A 22,118-nucleotide genomic window follows, 5' to 3' on the forward strand; every position below is an offset into this window, starting at 1 on the left:
AAGCTCCATGGCAGCAGTCTAGCCACTGAAGGAACTTGTTCTTTTATAAGTCTTTTCATGTGAGGCCACATTTTAGAAATGTCATTAACAAAACACTATACAAGTGGAGACTAATAAAGCATTTCCAAACTTTATAGTAGCCAGAAAAGCATTGCAAACATATAAAAAATCATATTACATGTGTCTTAACATGTGACAAGTACTCCTAAATTTAAATAATGTATAATGTTTTGAAGTTTTGTTATATTTAAAGAATCAGGCTGGTAAAATTTTCCTTATTTTTTAACAAATCCCATTTAAAAGATCCAAGCCAACAATCTTTTAATGCTTTAATGTCTTTGGTCTGTATGTTCTTAAAGAACACATAAATCTTTAAAATAGTTTAGCTGAAACCCTCTCTTAAAACAGCTGGGAATTATTTTCAGCCCCAGATTTGTTGTGTCCGGAGTATTTACAGTGGTGGGTCAGTATAAATGAGATCAACTTAAAATAAACTGCAGCATCTATGTTCACTGTGGTAACGTAAAGTAATGCATTAGTTTGTTTTCAGTCATTTTTGGCAGGTGATGGAGAACTTTTGCTACACAGACAGTTCTTGTTTGTAGGACTGTAGGATTTATTGCAAATACAATAGAAACAGAAATCTCTAAAGGTGAGGGAAGTAACCAGAGTGTTTACCCGAATAAAAATATTCATCACATGCAAAAACTTCATCACAAAAAACACTTTGACGTTACCACTGTAGGTCTCTAACTTACTACTAATGCACAAATCTGTGAGCAGCATTTTGCTGTTTGCTGTTTGCTGTTGTTAGTTGAGGGGGCATTAATTTTAAACTATTTTATATGGATATCCCCTACTGTAATGTTTGGTTCTAGCATAGACTGCTGGTTGGTTATTTACTTGTTTATTTATTTTATTGATTGATTACTAAGCTTTAAAAAAGACACTTTACATTGTTAAATTGTTTTGTCCAGGAGTGAAACCTCTTTGAATTTAATGTAATTAAAAGAGAAGCAATAAATTCTTACTTTTGAGAAGATTAAATGCATTTTTATATAAAAAGTTACTCTTTATTTATAATTACTGCATATCATTTATCAAAACATTTGATGGCAATGTATCATATTTTCAGAAATTGTTCATATGTTTTGTACAAAAAATAATAATATGTAAAGTTTCTTAAAAAAAGTTCAAAGTCCAGGACTTTGAACTGGAGTGGTGTAGAAGTGCAGTACAAGTGCCACAGTCCTGTCACTTAAGAATGTGCAGCACTTACAGTAAGTAATTGTACTTAGTTACTTTCCATCAGTGGAAATCTCAGAGGACGATATGAAAAGTTTTTACGTTATTTTATTTTATTTGGGGTGAACCAACTCATCAAATGCAAAACAACACAGGAGTTTGACCTTCCATGTACTGACAACAATGAAAAAATGATTGTTTTGTGTGGCCGTTCCCCTCCACCACCCTGTAATCTGTGCTAACCAGGGTGTCTGGTGTTTGGGGAGGGAGGCTAAACAGGGAGCGGTGATGATGACAAGAAGCATCAAAGCAATGAGAGGAAGGAAGGAGGAGGGGTGAGGAGAGAGCGGGGAAACAGAGATTAGGCTGATGGAGGAGAGAAAGTAGAGGTCAGGAGCCAGGCTGCAGGGAAATCATGGCATGAAAACAACAGGTCTGAGCTAATTATCCTGTTTTCAGACCCTATCAGACTCATGAAGACTTAACTGTGTACATGATGAGAATCTTTGGCATGAAACATTTGGGATAAGTACAGATAAACTGCTGCCAAACATAATACTGAAAGTTAACAGTGATGCACATTGATAGGGAGTGTATCGAGACCTTTATCATCCTCTGGGCTTTTGCTTTATCTCAAATTCCATCTGAAAGCCAGTGGGTAGTCCAGCCATCCAGTCACAGAGACAGTCAGGCTTTTCTCCAGCAGCCAAACCCTCCAATCACACATAATGATTTCCATTTGCTAGCTGCAGGCAGAGGGAGAATTTTTGTCTACCTCAACACGAATCATTTCCCAAGGCTGAACCAGAAATAAGTGGAAGCCCTCAATTCAATGATAACTGGCCTCAAACTGTCTTTATGCTGCTCTGATCCAACAAACAAGATGTTTGTGTCTGGAGTTACATCCCAGAAAAAGAATGTGTAGCTGCTTTATCAATCATAGATGATCTTGTACCACAAATAAGATTAGGAAATACTTATAGAAGTCAAGCAGAGCAAGAGGAGGAGAAAAGAAAAGAGGAGGTAGAAGAGGAGGAAGAGGAACATAGAAAGGTTGAAGAGAAAATGATAGAAAAAGAGTAGAGGTGAACGAAGAAGAGAGGAGGAAGAGGAAAGTAGACAAGAAGAGTTAGAACAAGGAAAAGAGGTGGTAGAAGAGGAGGAAAAGGAAGAAATGAAAAGACAATAGAAGAGGAGAAGAGGAAGAGGAGAGGAGTGTTGGATGTAAATTTGTTTCACACCCCACTGCAGCTGAAACCCAAACGTCCACAGAACATCTGTTGTGTTTGGCCGTGACAGTGTTCCCGCCTCTCCCTTCTCTGCCCTCCCCTCATCAGGTGACCTCTCTGGCAAAGCATTTCACTCCTCTCCCACGACAGGTTTTTATCCACCGCTTTCATATACTGGTTCTTTGACTTGGGAGAAGGATGAAGAAGAGAAAAATACAAATATACAGGGTTTTCTGTGAGAAGAAGCTGCCCTAGTGGACAGGGGAGCACAGGATCATCACATGCTTCTCCAAACACAACAGCGTCTGGCTGTAATATGTGGTTATTATGGATCGTATATTTGCTGATTCAGTGATGATCTCATGCTCTTCTGGCACTAGATTATCTTCCAGCTGTCCTAAGCAGCCTCTCAGATTCCTATTTTTCTGGACACATGAAGCACAGGAAAATGAACTGTCTCCCCACGGAAAACATTTCTGAAAGCAGCTTCCTTTGTGGAATATTAAATGATCACACTCAGCTAAACAGTTAATCATAGATGTATCTAACCTGTGTCAAGAATGTAAACATTTCCACTAAATAGCAAGTTTTAAACATTCTTATTGGATTCTTGTGAAAACGGGTGATATCTATAGTACTGAAAGAGTTTTAAAAATTTTTTTAATTTGCACATTAAACATCTGGCTGAGGTGGAAAAGCTGGAGTACTGTTTAGAACAAAATGTGAAAAGTACAGTGGAGACAGTCGTATCGAATAAATCATGGCGTACTGAAGAATCATGTGACTTAAACATCCACTGGAGAGATGAAAAATAGCTGCAGACAAAACCATCCTGTATGTGTGGAGACTGTAACATTCCTCAGATCAACACAAATAACTGGAATTCACCATTAAAACCTGTACTGTGAATGAAGCCTTGGTTTGTTTGACACTATGCTAAAAGATATGTTAAATACAACACAAAATGTACAAATGACGTAACCTTCTACTAGATTTTGTCACTTTTGGGGCTTCACTAGTTTGTGTCTACTTATTACAGCTTATGCCACTTTGGCCGATTGTTCCATCTGTTCATGCTTCTTTCATCTTCTCTCTATGTCTCTTTGTTTCTTCTTCCCTGTGTGATAGCGACTGTCTCTGGAGCTTCCTGTCCTCCTGTCTATCTCCTTGCTAATCAGCCCCACGGTCGCTCACTGTCTCCTGCCAGTCCCCTGCTCCTGCAGCCATGTCAGGCATGTGCTCCAGTAATAGTCCGGCCAGGTAGCTCAGCCATTTGGAATTTGACATCGTGTCCTGGGGCACGTTGGGCCCTCAGTGGGGGAGTGTGAGTGAACAGGAAATGGCCAGTGTCAGGGGACAGCAGCTGCTAAAGCAAAATATTTGTTCACCATATTCACTTTATGTCTCTATATCTTAAGTGTTTATCTAAACTTTTTTTTTTTTAAATTAGACCATGACATCAGCCTGATCCCATTAATTTTGTGCCTGGTGTCCTATGGTTGTTTTTGTCCTTTACTGAATCTACTATTGTACACCTGGTATTGCTGATGTTTGTGAGGATGCAACTCTGTTTACACATTGTGGGGGCTTGACATCCTTATGGAGACAAAAAGCAAGTCCCCAAAACAATCATTTAGAGTAAGATAAAGGGTTTAGGGTAAGGGTTAGTGGTAGGCAAGTAGTATTGATGGTTCAGGTTAGGGTATGTGTCCAGGAAATTAATGTATGTTTAGCACTTCACTAAACAGTGCTTCACTCTGCTGTTGGCCACTGAATTGTCGAAGATGGTTTATGGTTGTTCATGTGCATGGCAGTATCCGTTTATTGTGTTATTTTCTGATAGATTCTAGAGGGGCTCCATCGAGGAAGATTGATTGCAAATTACAATGTAGCAACACAACTTTGTGTGTGTTTACATTATGTGGTGTTCAAAAGTGCACATACTTGCTGTTTTAAATTAGCCTGTAGTTGTTGGACTGCACTTGTTTTGATGTTTTTATTGCTTATACAGCCACATGTGTAATATATCATGGCTATGTTACATGTTGTCGATGACTGATAGATTGATGTCCATGTTAAATCTGCCACAGTGTCCATAGCCTTTTTGTTTGTTGATATTCATTTCTGCTTGTGTGAGTATGTGCTATTATGTAATTGATTATAGTGCTGCCATATGTAGGAAGATGGTTGGTAGCCTATTGTTTGCACAAGCCATTGGTTGCCCTTTTATAGGAATTGGATTATGGGATGAGGGCCTGGTAGTATGGTCTGCACCTGGGCCGGAGTTATGTTGTTCCGCCATTCCTTGTATGCATTTGTACCAGAAAGGAAGGTTAAACACAAAAAAAGGCGTGGATTACTCTTGGTTTATTAAAACCATCGAACAGAAAACTGATTATATGAAAACATTCCTCAAGCTGTGTCTAAATGTGTCTAAGTGAAGCCATTATTCACATTTACAGGGACAGTACTGCATGGTGCAGTCATGAAAAAACACTGATCATGATTTGTAAAGAATAGCCTACATATAATGCATATTTCTGTGAGAGAGAGTAGAATAAGATATGGAGAAAAACCTTGAAGCTACTTGAAAAGAAAGTAGATGGTAGCAACTGTCAACATATGTGATATACTTTCATTATCTTGTGGCATCACAGGCAGCTGCGGTTTATCTGTTGTCAACAGTAAACACTTTAAGAGCCTCAAACATGCTGCAGGTCTTTTCTTACATCTCCCCAATCAGATTGTTTTGTTCTAATCTCTCACAGATAAACCTTTGCTCCAATAAATGACATGTTTAGGCTTTATCAAAGCAGTGAAGTTACACATGCAGATGAACAGACAGCACCAGACTACACATACATAAAGCAAAGCTGCTACACTCTACATACTTGGGTCTCCTGCACTTCTCCTCATCCACCCTCCCATTGCTCCTTCGCTCTCTCTCTGAGGACTCCTGGCTGATGCCTGCAGAGTGATTCATGAGCGGGGTGAAAGGAATGTGTATGAGCACCACATGTCCTTTTCAGATACATGCTTTACACACATGCACTCACATGGCAACAGGTGCGGCGCTGCAGGAGAGTAGGTGGCACTGAAGGAGGCCCTTGTTAATGCTGGCACCACATTCTCAGCTGTACCCCGTTGCACCGCTGGAGACTGTGTGGTCACAGGCTGATATATGAGATAGTGTATAGGAGCAGACATGCCATCGTATTCGGCCATGATGGTGTAACAGTGCAGGAGTGAGTGCAGATAAACTCTGTATTCTATCCAATTGCCAACAGAAGGTAATAATCCTGATATGTTCTAACCACATTCAGCCTGTTAATTATCCAAAGACTGTTGTTTGAACTTGTGTTAAAGGGTCAGTTCAACTAAATTTAGAAGAAGGAAAATCTTTTAGTGGTATCTTACTATGCTGATTTGGCTTTGTGGTATCCTATCCAAGAGTGAGAAAGCCATCTTTGAGACTTCTGCCTCCTCTTAAATGTGTATTATTTCAAGAAACAAGGGACAGTTTCTAGGAAGAGATATTGCTACTCAATGAAATTTTTATTGCAGTGAGCACTACAAAACAATCAACTTTCACAGGGACCATAAAGTATTTGCAATAAAAACCATTCAAAATAATGGAATCACTGTTTCTAGAAAGAGATGGTGGTGAATCTTATTTTTTTTAAGAAGTGAAATCTTATTTTAGCCATGCAAGCAGCTTGGCTAGGGTTCAGTCTGTTGGCCATACACTTCTTTGGTCTAGACTCAAATGTCTTTATGAAAATCATGGTTCCCAGAGGATGAACTGTACTCTCTCAGGTGATTTGGCGACTTTTGTTCTAGTGTTTGATGGATTGCTGTGATATTTGGAACAGACTTTAATGGATGTTCAGGATAAATTGCAATAACTTTGGCGATCCCTTAAATTTGCACATAACACCATCATCAGGTCAGAGTTTCAGGTTGTCCACTTTGGTTTATGTACAGTACAAAAACCTACAAAACCAGTGACATTCCCATCATCCTCAGCTCACTGTGTAGTATTTATTTAGCAGATGTTGAACACTGTAAGCATTATATATCAACATTTTGTTAAATGTAATTTTTCAGTGATGTCAGCAGAAGGTTTAGCTTGTGGGAATGAGAAATATGAGACAATTTGTCAGAGATGGAGACAGCTGCATGCGTTGAGAGCAGTGATGTTAATAAATGCATAGAAATGTTGACACATTCATTAATGTCACCTGGAGATATTAGGGTAGTGTACATAGTGTTTCTGTGTGGAGTAAACTGGGTTGAGTTGGAGCTTGGGGTCCGTGTCAACCTCTTTTAATAGTTCCAGTTGTGTGTGTGTGTGTGTGTGCATGAAGAGGTGTGTGTGGACATCCATTTTGTTTGTAGTCATTCTAAACCATAATTATATTCATTTTGCAAGTTAACCATTGGTGCATTAAGGGACAACTGGATACAGCATTGCTAGACAATGCCTATTCATTCCTATGAAAGTTGGTCAGTGGCGCATACTCAGGAAAAAAAAAAAAAAAAAGTCATGCTTCCAGATTCCAGCCATAAAATTACCAGGGTGTTCCACACACTTGTGTCGAGCTGAATCTCATGCCGGATGAGCCGACTGACTTCTGGGTGGCTCCACGCACACATAATTGGGATAAAATAAAAATGCCCTACGGCTAAATTTGAGTTTCCAAATGAATAGCATGGCTGTAGACTTGTTGTTTTGTTTCGTTCTTTCTTTTTGTCTTTCGTTCTATTTCTTTCCACTTTATTCTATGCTGATAAATCTTATCGTCCTTTGTCATCTCTCTTCTTCTCTTTGACACTGTCATATTTCTCTTTCCAGCTCTCACTCCTTTTACCCTCACTTATCGCTGCACACACACTTTGTCACTCTACTTGTCTCTTCTATCTTCCTTTATCTCTTTCCCACTCCCTCCCTCTGCTTTTTGGGATTTTAATATCTTATTGCTACATTCATGTTTTGGGCCTCACTGAGACCATCTGCTCCTGGTCCACTCCCTCCACTGTTATCCATCATCCTCTATTGGTCCATTCATCACTTAGCCAGGGCACTATTAGTTCATCCATTAACCAGCCAGCAGCCCTGCAGCTGCAGACAGCAACCAGCTCACAGGCACAGGAATGTATAAGCTCAGGGTTTGGTCTCTAATATTGCATGGCACTTAAAACTGTGCCCTAAGTGTCCTGGGAAATTTTCCAAGAGGTAAGACTCCTTCTATGTGTCAGAAGAACTGTCCTAGACCCTTTCAGACATCCACCGGAGCCCTGGAATTCTCTAGACATTACTCAGGGGAGATGTATTTAAGAACACAAATGTCTGAGTCAGCTGACCCAGACCTTACGTGGACTTCATTCTGCCAGCACCTTGGTACAAAGTCCGTGTAAGGTCCAAATGAGCTGGAGTGAGCCCATGTAAGAATACAGTGGCATATAGTTCAGAGTATTTGCATGGAGCTAGTGGGTGTGTCGATGATATTTCATCATGTGACCAGTGTGAAACCGGAAGAATACAAACATCCGATGGTGAAGAAAAATGGTCATTACAATGAAGACACCAATGAAAATATCAAACTAGAGACACTACAAGATTCAGGAACTTGTGTCATTAAACAAGGCAAGGGAGCCACCCAGCTGTTAATGACCAAACTACAAACTGATCACATGACCGCATCATGTCCCGCCTCCTGATACAGACTGCCTCCTGTTGGGTGCTACATGTGTGAAAGGGTTACTCTACACAAAGTCTGGGCCTGATTCCACAGACACCAGGATTCATGTGTGACGATGGCTATAGAGTGGGTCTTGTTGGCAAGTCTGAGCCGATCTGCAGGTGTAATTTCTTCTGCCAAGGCAACTGGTATTAGTAATATCTACAGGGTGAACCTTTATGCTACAAAGACCTCCATAACCAGTGGTAGCTTGACAGGTAACCTGTAAGGCAGTCATGCAGGCTGTGCAGTAAACAGCTCTGTCACCACAACACAGCACTTCTAAATAAAGGTAGACTGATTAGACTTTGGGGCTGTGTGCACACCTGTTCGTCCTCTGTTATGAAAAAGAATCTCGTTTCTATTCCCAAGCTGTACATAGTCTGTGAGAGCCATTAAGAGCAGCCAAGCACAGAGGAAACTCAATGGATTGTTCATACACATAACTGAGTGATCCTGCTGGTGTTTAAAGTTAGTCGATGATGGAGAACATGCGGGTCTGTTTCCACCCACTGGAGTAAGCCTAACCTTCAGGGAGTGAATATCTGAGAGTCAGAGAAGGAGACAGGATAGAGAATTAGGGAGGTCAAAGGCAAAGATGACAAACTGGAGTAACGAAATGGAAGTGAAAAAGAATGGCATTGCAGTTAAATAAATAAATAAATAATCATCAAACTAGACAATGAATGAATGTTATTTATACCAGTTCACCCAAAACTTTTCCATTTGCTCTGACACTTCACTAAGGCAGTGAGACAGAGAGCTTTTACAGCAGCAGTGGTTGAGCATCTGCTTTATAGTGAAACAGGAAATACTCCATTATAAGTAAAAGTCCTGTGCTCAAAATGACTAAGTAAAAGCACAGAAGTATTAGCAACCAAATGTACTTTAAGTATCAAACTTACAAGTATCCACTGTGCAGAATTGGACCCTGCCAGCTATATTATATATTATTAGATAGGGATGGGGTTTAATAGCATTTTATCAAATCTGAATCCAATTCCAGATCTAATTATTGAATCTGAATCCCTTATGGAATTTGATTAATAATAATTATAATCATATATTTATTTATATAGTGCTATTCAAGGAACTCAAAGATACTTAAGAACTTTGTTAATATGAGTATTTTAACTCATGCACTACAGCAGCAAAATATTAAAATATTTTGTGTACAAACAATATAATATTTATGTAATGTAGCTTTTTCAAACCACAACTGGTCATATTAATTGTGATTATAGACCATTTACCAGAACATATTTTTGAGACAGTGCCTATGGTTACAAAGCTAAATCTTTTCCTATCAATGTCAGATGATTGACAGTCAAAGACTCTGGAAACAATCAAACAGAAACTTGGACAAAACCATCATTTCACTGTAACGGGTCATTTAGCAGCAAACAGCTCTGATATCTTCTTCTATGCTAACTGTACACCAGGGGTTGTTTAAAGGAGAGGGCCAACCTGACAAATAAAACACCACTTTTATCCAGCTTCTCTCTGGGGTTGCTCTCCTCCTGTCATTGTAATGAGATGAAAACAAACAGTAACTGTAGCCCTGTATGTGTGTAGACATATTATATCTTTGTGTTTATCTGCAGTGCTCTCCTGTCTGGAATCAATGGCAGTCTCTTAGAGAGTGTGAGTCAGTGTGTTTACTGTTTTCACAGATGGAGCTCTGACACTGTCTGGATAACTGAGATAAATGACTCGCAGCGCAGCTCAGCAGATGGGAAAAACAACAGCCAGTCACACACACACACACAGATATACTGTATGTGCTTGCGCATGCCTTTGCGTTTACCAATACATGCATGCGGATGCATACATACACAATAGGTGAATAAAAGTTATTAATTCCCTTTTCAGGTGCCAGTTAACTCCAATTTGGCAGAGATACTATGTCAGCGTTCCCCTCAGTAACACAGAATTAGAAATGCAGCGCAGTATTAACCCTTGTGCTCTGTTCGGGTCTGTGGGACCCGGAGTCACTTGTCACCTTAAATTTTTGCTCCTAATCACAGCGGAGCAGAAAACCACAGGGAAGAGAAGCTACTCATTAGTGGGGAAACATCAGCTGCCGATTGGCTCAAAAATGCCCCTGAATCAAGCCAATATAGGAGAACTAATCTGTAATCAATTAACAGCTGCAGTTACTTTCATGGGGTTTTGACACAAAGCAAAAGAGAGAGGGAGAAGTGAACACAGCAGTGAGCCAGTGAGGTCCTCTCGTATGTAATGGCTTTTTAAAAAATCCATAAGTGAGGTATTGTGAAAAATGTGCCATTTGCAATCATCCATCACGCCGTCCACACATGACGAGCAAAGGTTAATGTTATTTTGTGGAGGTCATCACTGCAGGTGGGTTTCAATCTCCTCCTCCACTCTGTGCTTGGTACAGCTGACAAATGCTACCCCCATGTGGACAAAAACAACTCGGCTCCACTGAAGGAAGCAGGGGTCGACTGCCCACTGACTAATCTTCCTCGCATACAGTCCAACTGGTGATCCTCACTTATTTAGAATGTGGTGAACTTTATTAAGAAGCTACTCAGTCGTGCCTGAGCAGTGTGTTACATTTTCAGGCGAAAGGACAGCACACACTCTTATCAAAACACATTTGAAATATAATTTATTGCACATTTAAAGATCAACATAAAAGTGGCATGATACCCATTTCAATGCTGTTACATCAGGGGAAAAAGTCCTTACAAAATGCTTGCACCTTCTGTTTATGATCATTGATTTTGACTTTAGAATGGCTGCATAGATTTATTAAAACAAAAAAACAAGACCAAGGCGCTTCTTTAATATAGAACAGAAAATCCAATCAGACCTTGTCATTACTCAACCTTGTCATGAGTAGATCGACTTCCAGGTGGTTCAGTGCATCGGAACAAACAGGGCACTTCCCATTTTAAAAGAGGAAAACACTGATCATGAATATGTTCCTGGAAATGTACATACTGTATGTCAAACCGAATTGTCTGTTGCAGATGTATAAACATTTCAAACAATATCTGATTTTATATTAAGACCAATATTTTTAAAAAACTAAACATTCTTTAAACCCCATTTACAGTAGCATTTTATTATTAAAACATTTTGGGAGCAGATGTGTGTCATGGTAAAAACCTCAGCACAGAGATGGCGTCAAAGGAAAACTGAAAAAAAAGATATGTACATCTTTTACCTCAATTTTCATATCATAAAACAACAAACTCATTTTTCATTCTATTATTGGTTAAACTCACCATCATCATTCCTCATCACTGGATAATAATTTCATGGTGTTAGTTAGCATCTCTCTTATTGCTGCATGGCTCAAATTTTGATGACGTTTCATAGTGTTTCTTGGCAACAATCAGTTATTTCTACTGTTTCTGTATCAACTATGTCATGAACCAAACCACTGAACATAAATATCTCCCATTTAAAAGTGGCGAGCATGATACAAAAGCAACCTTAAAGAGCTACGGTATGTACAGTATCGCAGTGAGAATTGGCAGCAGTGGATAACGATGTTAAAAAATAATTTTTGACTAATGGCACAAATGTTCAGAAGTCTGTTACTGATCCCTTCACCTCACCTGAACCTCGAGTAAAGTAAACATACACATGTTGATGTACAGTACAGCATAAATACATACTCAGCCAATGGTCAAGAGAAGAACGGCACAAAAGCATGCTAACTGGTTTCAAAACCAAGTCTTAGAATTAGTCATAAACATAGTTTCACCTGATCAAGTATTACAGTTTCATTAGGGCTACCTGGATACATATTTTTTATGGCCACACAAATTCACCTCACCTTTTTATTCACCTCACAAATGTCTTAGGTGAATAAAAACCCTTTAAAACCTTCAGCAAGTTACAGATGTGTCCGCCCTGTCTACGCACTAACATGGCGCTTACTGGGGAAAGTTTTACTGGGAATTTTATGTAAACAACTGTCTGTTTAAGAACTAAAACCTCAGGAAAGTCCCTTGATAATAAAACATTATATACATGCACAGCAGTAAAGAAATGTGATTAGTTTGGCACAGAACACAGTCCACGTCTACTCTCAGCGTTTTCTCATCCTGAGCCAAGTTGGATTTTAAACAGTAATGTGACTGGTTTGGTAGCCATATCAACCTCTTAGTAGGTCACATACATGTGTGATGAATGTCTCCCCGTTCGTGTCTTTGAGGAACTTCAGCTGACAGCTATTAAAACTGCTCTTTAGTGCTGCCACAACAGTGCTGATTCATTTTCAATGCAACTTTCCAGTTACATCAAGGTAACTCAAAGCCACAATGATTCAAACACTACCTGAATTGTTTTTAAATCATCGTAGTTGGATCCAGCACGCCACAATGGCCATTCAGCATATGTCAAGACATACAACTAGAAAAGGAAGGGATAAACAAGATACAGCCCTCATTGTTTAATTGAAATGACCTAATTTTCAGAGTTACAGGCCCTGCCTGAAGTTTACCCTGGCACTACCATGATAGTGGTTCTAGCAACCTTGCCTATTGATAATCACAAAAAAAAAGAAAGAAAAACCAGGAACTTTTGTCTGCCACTGAAAAAAACCTTAAACTACAGGACACATATTGTCCACAAACATAAATATAGATGCAAAGTAGAGTTCCAGAGCTGAGTTATTTGGAGACACTTTGAAGAAGCAGCACTTGAGAAAACTAGAAAGAGATACTGAAAGTCAGAAATAGCCAAAAAGAGGGAAGAAAATAAAGAACATTTTAAGAGACAAACTTTCCTTTGGCACCTGAGCCACAGCAGCGGTGCTCTTCTGTGGGAGGAAAAGGTACCAGACGAGGGTAAAGAGACACGACAGAAGAGGGAGGTTTTGCCAAACAGCTCATGCCTGATTGAATTACCCTCCCTTGACCTTCTCTCTTCAACAGGAGGTTTCTCCTCTTCCCTCTCACACCATCTGTAGACTTCCTCCCACATCAGGTATATTAACCCGAGTGTAGTCCCTCAGTCAGATCGTAGCCAGAGTCGGTCCAGCAGGAGCTCTCTGCTTACACCTTTGAACCCCATTTCTACAGGAGAACCTAAAGTAAACAGAGAGTGCTTGCAGAGAGGAGGTTCTCCAGGTTCGTTTGAGGCAGTTCCTTTATGGCACTGAGGGGACTTCTGCAGGTTGCTATTTCAGTTTTGTTTCCACAGAAGAATCTCAAGTTCCTCCCACATGGGTTTTACAGGCTCAGACTCTCACAGGCGTTCCTCTGAGGTTGGTTAGTGCAGGTCATTCTGTGTTGAGGTTCCCTGCCCCCCGCTCTCAGGTTCGGTTCAGTTTGTGGTTCTATAGGTTCTCCCCAGGCTGATACTGGGGTTCTGTGGAGGTAAAGTAGTCCTCTAGGAAGCCCTGCAGGTACTCAAACGTAGGCCTCTCTTCTGGATCCTTCCTCCAGCAGGAGAGCATGAGCTCGTGTAAGGAGCTGGGGCATTCAGCCGGGCAGGGCATCCTGTAGCCACGCTCCACCTGGTCGAGTACCTCACGGTTAACCATACCTGCCGAGAGAAATGTGAAGTTAGATTTAAGAACAGTTTCTTTTTCAAAATAAAATCATGATCAACATCATTTTAATACAGTAAAGCTGATGGATAAAATGATTTAACATGCAAAACCAACTTCTGCTGATTATTTATTAGATCTGGAAAAAATAAGAGTCAAAAGTCTGTGAAATAGTGAAAATACCCTTTAAGCTATTTGAGGACATCTTGTGCTTTGTGACATTTTATTTTGTCAGACCAACAACTTCTAGCTGTTCAGTTTATTATGACAAAAGCTGAGGAACCGCAGCGAATCATCACATTTGAGAGGCTGGATCTAGAAATTTTGGTATTTTGACTTACTTAAAAATAGGCTGATCAACATTATTATTTAGGTATGTTTTTCAAGAAACATTTGTCAGAGTTGGAACTGTTTGGATATGTTATGCAGGTCTCTGCTGGTTAGTAGAGGCTTTACCTGGATAGGGGACTCTGCCTTTAGTTGCTAGCTCTGTGAGCAGCACACCAAAGGACCACACATCCGACTTGATGGTGAAACGACCGTACAGAGCTGCCTCCGGTGCTGTCCATTTGATTGGGAACTTGGCTCCTGATGGACCATAGGAATAAAAAAAGAAAACTGTTACAAATGAGTCCAATTTAAATGCACCATGCTGGAATAAAACGAACCTGTTTAGGTTTTAGAGCATGTGTCCAATTCTTCAGTTATTGTTTTGCATCTGTACACAAACCTCTACATCCCTCTGAGTTGTGCTGTCTATGTGTCTGTTCAGTTTTATAATAATAGAAATGAAAGATTAAACTGCTGTGGAAAGAGGAAATGCGGACTTACCCTGTCTTGCAGTGTACTCATTGTCTTCAATGAGTCTTGCCAGACCAAAGTCAGCCACTTTACACACCAGGTTGTCTCCTACCAAGATGTTGGCAGCACGCAGGTCTCTGTGCACGTAGTTCATCCTCTCCACATAGGCCATGCCTGCTGCAATCTGGAGGGAAGGAAGAAAGATTTAACAGGAAATTAAGATATTGCTCATATAAAATATTATAAATTTTAGAGTGCAAATTCTGTGTAGTTATACTGTATGTGGCAGAACCTGATGTCATTTTACCTGAGCGGCCATGTCTACGAGCTGAGGCAGACGAAGCATCTTTCCTGCTTCCCCTTTAAGAAAGTCCAGCAAGCTACCTGTGAATGCAAGACCAGAATTACAGTATTTAAAAAAACTACAGCTGCAGATAATGTGTCAAATGGACAATAAGCACCAAACATGTAATTAATTGTCAGTTAACTGCTTACACCATGCTGTCATCTCGATGCGTTTGTGGGAAAAAAAAGTCCTTGTTATAATTGGCTCTTCTATAAATTAAAGTAACAGCTCAGCTGTAGCTTGGGCTGGATATTATGAGAACTGTTTAACTAGGAATACCAAAACAACAATCCTATTTTTGGATACTTTACTAAGAACATAATTTCTGCAACTTTTTAGAATTTTCTTCATTTAACAAATAAAGTCCTCGAGTATTCTGAAATGTCACAAAAGCATCTGTAAAAGGAAAATGTTGGTTAAACTGTTGGATAAAGAAGCACTACATAAAATTATGTTCATTTGATGCCAGCTTTCAGCATTTGCGGTTCAAATACTCAGTGTGACATATTTTGAATATTTTAGTTAGCACCAAAAAAAAGGCACCTAAGTTTGATAATCAGCTGTAGTTTTAATCCTGTATTACCTTGGCTCATATACTCAGTCACAATATAGATGGGTTCTTCAGACACCACAGCATACAGCTGGACCAGCTTCTCGTGCCTCAACTTCTTCATGACCTGCGCTTCCTGAAGAAAGGCCTCTGGAGACATTGTGCCAGGCTTTAGGGTCTTGATGGCGACACGTGTTGTGCCGTTCCACGTTCCTGTCCGAAAACACAACAATACAAGTTTGGCCTATACCCTGACATAATGAGGGATCAAAGGAATAATTTGACATTTGGGAAAATACACTTCACTTTTTTCCCAAGAGTTTGATCAAGATTCTCCATTCATTCAATCAGCTAGGTTAGCTTAGCATAAAGACTGTAAACATCTAGTTTGGCTCTGTCTGATACAAGCACCTCTATAGCTCACAAATGAAGACACTGTACCTTGTTTATTCTGAACAAAATTGAGGGAGTAAAAACACCAATTCAGAGGTCATGTGCCAGACTAACTAATTAATTAGTGATCTTTTTCTATTACCACCAAACACTCATTTCCTGTTTCTGGTCTTTTCTTCAACTAATTCTCTGACAAGAAGCAAAAAAGCCTCACTGCCCAAAATATCACACTATTTCTTTAATAGGAAATCAACTCATTATAACAGCTCTGAGCAGGATTTAACTCATCAGTGCACTTCAAGAAAAGAGCAAGTGATCCTCATACAGTATTTTGAACATTCAGCAGAACCTGTTTGTCTGCCATGGTATGTGAGAGAGTCATTCACCTCCACTAGAAAGCGGTGGTGTGTTGTTCTTACCCATCCAGACTTCTCCAAAGCAGCCCTGTCCCAGTTTAAGGTCGAGGCGGAGGGACTCTCGGGGGATCTCCCAGGCGTCCCTGGCCAGTCCCTGGGTCTGAGGTTTGGCCACAGGACACACATCCGTCAGAGCGTGGCAGAGCCCATCAGAGTGCTCTGGAAGAGTGAAGAGAAGCGTAAGATAAAGTTGCAGGTTAAGATTAGGTAGCACAGCTTCTGTCATTTCTCTACTGTTAGAAAGCATAAAGCGCTCACTGCGGTAGTGGAAGACTAACTGCTGTAGGCTGGTGAACTGGGTGCGGGACGTGATGTAGAAACCTCCGCTATCCAGCTTCCTGATCTTGTAATGTTTAACATTCAGGCCTTTGGTATTGTCATAATCCAACACTGACAGGCAATATGCCCCTGTGAAAGAAGAAAAGGTGAGGAAATGCCACAGACACAGACAGATTAGGGCAGTAAAACCAGGTGTATCTGGGCCTATGTGACAGCTTCAAAGTTTCCTCCCAGATGTGCTGGGCAAGTCCCTGTTAGTCCCTTTACAGGCCCTGGAAATTCAGCTAAGCCTTTACAGCTTGTCCATGGCCCATTGCCAAGTTAAGGTTGATCTTACCACCTTTAATTCACCTGTTTTATACAGCAACTTTGCAGAAAACCAGAGCTAAAACATTTGTTTTAAGATAAAATAACAAAACAGATTATATCAGATGAAACAAAAATTAAACCGTTATAATAGTTGACAGGACTCAAACTAGTAAAAACTGTTTTAGAAGTGCTTCAAAAGATCGAACGGCCAGAGACAGGTTGTTCCACAGTAATCAATCGGCTTCTGATCTGGAGTTTTGCTCAGTGATGTTCAATCATCCCTCAAGAGAAAAAAGAAAAAAAAATCCAGTGCATTAGAAACACCGTCATCACAGCACTATTCTAGCATCTTAACCGCTGATCTATCACCTACTCTATGCAAGATGAGTTGCACAAACACCTCTAACAAAATTGATCAGATATTCTGAGTTGGTAAAGAGTTATGTGCTTGTATCCTGAGGCCTATAAATAATCAGATGTGTCTTTTACACCTTATGCAACATTATGAGCGGCATGCTTCTGTGTTACACTGTGAATCTCACATTTGACATCCAATGCGCTTTGGGACAGGGGAGACTTACAGCCGGGGGAAATCCAGCACCCTCCAAGCTTGACCTAGTTCTGGCAGAGTGATTAACCCCCATCCATAACAAGCCCCAGTCTACTTCACTCTGCTCTTTTCCCTTTTTCCCTGCACATCCTCCAAAAAAAAAAAAAAAAAAAAAAAAAAAAACTCCCCAAAGAGTTCACCTACATCACAGGGACTAGATCTGGCTCCAGACTTTCTGAGAAAGATGCTACAAGCCCCAAAAACAAAGATTAAAACACCACAGGTCTTTGTGAAAGTTAACAAATGACTTAATTATGAGGTTTTTCCCTGAAGATCTACTTATTTCAAAGTACCTTCACAATGGCGGTTTTACTAAGCCCCAGGGACACAGAACCTGTCACCTGTTTCTTTTTGCCTGATGAGAGCAAGAGTAAACAGCTTGTTTTTATTAGGCATGTTTTGAGGACAGTTTTCTTTGATAATGCATGCATTAGCTAACAAAACACTACACTGGCAGGACACACAAAAGGCTGTGTCTGCTGATTACTTTCCATTCATTACTAGAGATGGGACAATACATCGCAATACAAAACGTATTGCTTTTTGTATTAATATGAAGTGATATGTATTGATATGTAGTGCAAGAAAAGGGGAAAAGAGGAATAAAGTACAAGTATTCTGCAGCTATTCATACATTGTTCTCATGAATTTCTCATTGTATTGTGAGTGAATTGAATCGTACACACCACATCATGCGTAGAATCATATTGAGAAAAAAAAATTCACATCGTCCCATCCCCATTCATTACAACTTGATTAAGGCTGCAACAGACAAATGTTTTTGTTATCAATTAATAAGCCAATTTTTTTCATGATCCACAATTTCAACAGTGAAATGTTAAAAAAAAAATAAAACAGATATTCTATTTACTGCCAATATGACAAAGAAAAACAGCAAATGATCACATTTTAAAGGCTGGAAAGTGGAAACAGAATGTGAGGCTTTTTTTGTCTGAGAGATGATTCAAACAATCAATTAAAAATAGATAACCTTTCTTTCAGCGGACTAATCTATTATATATTTCTAATGTCCTGTTTCATTGTTGGGTTTTTATTTATTTATTTTCAGCATTTTTGTCTTTTATTTGTCATGGGGGGCTGTATCACAGAGTTTGTGCCTGCTAATTTGCTGTTTTGTTTTGTCATAAGTAGAGCAGGGTAATTGGAGTGAAAGGGGTGTGGGGTGTGAGGTGGCCAGACTCAAACTGCTGACATCACGCACACACCGTGCGACACTGTAACCATTCAGCTACCCCAGGCTTTTTATTTTTTAGGTAAATAGCTTTATCTTGATAAGTAAATTGTGTAAATATCAAGGCTTTGGCCTTAAGTTAGCAAAAGATCTTAATTTATAATTTAATTTCTATTTAACTGTATATTCAAATTTAAAATGAACAGTTCTGTACAAGAAATAGTTCTTGGAACAATGTACTGTCGCTACTTCATTTTATTTTTTGCTGAGCTGAAAATATGTTGGTTAAAGAAAGACCAGGCTCTTTGTGCCAGTCAACTAGTGTTGCCAAGTTATTTTTTTTAAACATTTTACAAAATGGCTACAGATACAATAGATAATTATGAACAGACTGTGAAGAGCATCAGCGCTAGACATCTGTTCTCACCTTTAGTGGTCTCGCTCTCCCTCACCAGGAAGGTTCCTCGTCTGTTCTGTAGGTTCAAAAGAAGCCTCTCTGAGTCACGCCGAGTGATCTTCCCAAAATACCACCTGCCAAAGTGGGCCACAGAGAATAAGATCAGTGAGAAGATACTGCTGAGTGTCTGCAGCAGGCAGGTAGTGACACATTTAGACTGAAATACAGAAGCCTGTACAGGATGGGTGTGTGTGTGTGTGTGTGTGTGTCTACATGTCTATCTGAGGTTGTGTGATATCATCATGAGGACATTTCTATACTGTAAGGACAATTCAGCTCCCAGCATGATACTCCCAGCATCAAAGGGCTGTTTGAGGGTAAAGACTTGGATTTAGGTTTAAGTTAGAGTTAACTAAGGCTTAAGCTTAGTTGTAATGGATAAGGTTAGGGTAATTAAAAGGGTAATGTCAATAACTGTCCTCACAGCTATAATACATGTGATGGTGTTACTACAGCTGTTAAGGGTTAAAACTAGTTGTGTTAGGGTACAGGGCTAATAAATGCATTTTGTCAGTGAGTATCCCCACAAGCCAAACATGTACAGTATGTATTTATATACATGTATGAGAATAGTGCCTGTATATTCTTTATATTAGTTTGTAGAATGAAAGAGAATATAACTACATTCAAGCTCTGCAGTGAAAATGCTTGAAACCTCTATAGGGAAAAATTGCTACAGTGAAACACGGAAAAGATAATGTACTCTTCTGCTTGGATGGAGTCGGATGGAGCCACATAGTTGCTGGGGATATAACCGCTCTCTCCTGTCGTCAGGGAGCGAGCGAGCCACCAGTCCCCTTCTCTGTGACATAAAAAAGAGAGGGAGGGAAAGACAGGCAGAGCAAGAGAGAAAATGACTATTTGATGAAGGAAAAACATTTAAAATATAAGACTGATGACATTCTGTACTTTCCTTACTGTCAACAAACCCTGTGGAAAAGACCAAAAGCCAACAAATAATCAATTACTTGCTGACTTTGCCTACAAATTCTGATACAAGTCTTTAGAAATGCTTAACATTCAGAGTAGAATTTATTTTCTTCAGTGGCTGGGTGCTGTAGTTTTTAACAACGGCTACTCAAACAGGAGAAACTGCTGCTAGGCTATTTGCTGGGAACTAGTATTAGCTGTGGATGAATACATTTTGCTAGCTAGTGAGCAGCACTAAAATAGTGGTACGCAGCGTTTCTGCTATATACTGTATATTTTTGCAGCGGCATGCTGCACCACAGAACGCATCGGTGTCCTCTGGTTGTGTTTTAGTGAGAAACTCTTTCCAATAGAAGCTGAAACTTCCACTGTGTTTGACTGAAGACCTTTACAAGGCAGAAAATGCATTTCATCCCACACCTAAGTGCAGAGTGATGTGAAAGAAACCCTATTGTTAGAGAAGCAAGAGAAACATGGGCAACCTTTTGCTGCACTTGTAGTCCTTCACTTTAGATTGTAGACTATTAGCTGTTGCTCTATATTCAAGGATGTACAAAGGTTAACCTATCAAGAAAGTTACAGCATCAAATTATTCTAATACTAATACTAGTATTAATTAATTGCAATTACGCTACAAGCTAGATCAGACAAATCTATGCGGCAGCAAAGGGACTGTGAACAAAAGACTGCAGTTTTTTTTTTAATTACATTAGGTATTACTGACCTGAAGCTGTACTTTTTCCTAGGAGAAACCATGAAGCATGAGAAAGAAAGAGAAGGGGAGAGATAACAGACACAGCAGACATCAAAACACAGCAAGGAGACACAGGCAGACGAGCAGCGCAGAGAGACAGCAGAGGAGCTGAATATGCTGTTGGACTACACAGTTGAGTTGCACAAACTGCTGATTATTTAGGCTTTGAAAGTTCCAGTTTCCACCTCAGTGCAGTTTGGATATAATGATGATATGATAGAAATGTACTTTCTGATCAAATTCTCATATCATTTGGGATTTCTGAACTTACATTGTAATCTCACAGAAACCGTCACTGCTTCCAATTCATTACTTCCATTAGGGATTTATTTATGTTTCAAAATGTAGATATAACTCTCATTGTGCAGTATTAATTAGGTACGGATTCACTATATTTTTTCAGCCCACCTATGTAGTGCCAGTCTATAGATGAAGAACAGCAGCCTAGACTTATGGCAGAAAGTGATGGAAAGAGCACAAAGGAACAGTAAAAAAAAAATTAATTGTTCTTTATAGTCATCTGCGTGGGAATTATGTTCCAAATGCTTTAACTTGGAAACAGCAGCTTTTAAATGCACAGTAATATCCAAAAGAAAAACATGTTTTTGGGGTGTTACCTGACTGGAATAGAGGAATGTTAAGTATAAATGTTGCCTTGAAGCGTCTCAAAGACTATGATGATGACAGTTGCCCAAGAGGAACAGAATGTATCAGTGAGTGAGTGCTGTTCTGCTTCGTTTTAGTCAACGGGGGTGGACCAGACTGCTGTCTGGATTGTTCCACAGTTACTAGCGCTGACTCTCACTGCGTTTGTGTTCATTATCATACACATTTGTGCGCACTCATGCTCATATGTGCGACAACAAATCTGTTCATTTAGATTTTGTGAGGCCGTGGCATCAGAGGGAGAAGGACAGATGACTTCTTACGTGTTGTTGACAATCTGCAGCCTGTCGCCTTTCCTAAAGGTCAGATCAGATGCTGTCCGTGACTCATAATCATACAGTGCCACAAATGTGGTGACACCTCCTGCAAGGAACAACACACACACAGAAAGAGAAATATGCTTTTAGGGAACAACAGTGCTTTGGTTTATGCCCTTGTAACATTAACTTCCATAACCTAACGTCCTTAATGCATATCTAGCCCATGATAATTATTTGTTCTATCCATTGTAAAACTATAAATACATATTGCTTCTGCTTCATATCTACATACAACAATGTGTCAACACATAATGAGAATTATTGACATGCAGCCTGCTTGTGACTAATCGCCTGTGAAGGACAAAACCCATCATATCAATAGTTCTCTATTTTCTGTGTAGCTATCC

At 39.7% G+C, this 22,118-nt stretch overlaps 1 protein-coding gene across 4 annotated transcripts in view; it reads right to left on the reverse strand.

Annotated features, from left to right (window-relative positions):
• Positions 1–10,985: 10,985 nt before the first annotated feature.
• Positions 10,986–22,118, reverse strand: part of LOC109958168 (proto-oncogene tyrosine-protein kinase Src-like) — a 20,396-nt gene continuing 9,263 nt past the window's right edge. For 2 of the 4 annotated variants that reach the window (XM_020596723.1, XM_020596634.1), the window contains 11 exons: positions 21,715–21,814; positions 20,756–20,773; positions 19,805–19,903; positions 19,072–19,175; positions 16,513–16,662; positions 16,258–16,413; positions 15,479–15,658; positions 14,857–14,933; positions 14,580–14,733; positions 14,205–14,336; positions 13,536–13,744 (listed from right to left, as the gene is read on the reverse strand). In XM_020596723.1, coding sequence (XP_020452379.1) covers positions 13,536–13,744; positions 14,205–14,336; positions 14,580–14,733; positions 14,857–14,933; positions 15,479–15,658; positions 16,258–16,413; positions 16,513–16,662; positions 19,072–19,175; positions 19,805–19,903; positions 20,756–20,773; positions 21,715–21,814 — 1,379 coding nt within the window. Of the gene's footprint in view, positions 13,745–14,204; positions 14,337–14,579; positions 14,734–14,856; positions 14,934–15,478; positions 15,659–16,257; positions 16,414–16,512; positions 16,663–19,071; positions 19,176–19,804; positions 19,904–20,755; positions 20,774–21,714; positions 21,815–22,118 lie in introns of all 4 variants that reach the window. The other 2 variants (XM_020596800.1, XM_020596875.1) reach the window with 2 other exon arrangements.

This window comes from Monopterus albus, unplaced genomic scaffold (genome assembly GCF_001952655.1).
Source record: "Monopterus albus unplaced genomic scaffold, M_albus_1.0 scaffold1.1, whole genome shotgun sequence".
NCBI lineage: Eukaryota > Metazoa > Chordata > Actinopteri > Synbranchiformes > Synbranchidae > Monopterus > Monopterus albus.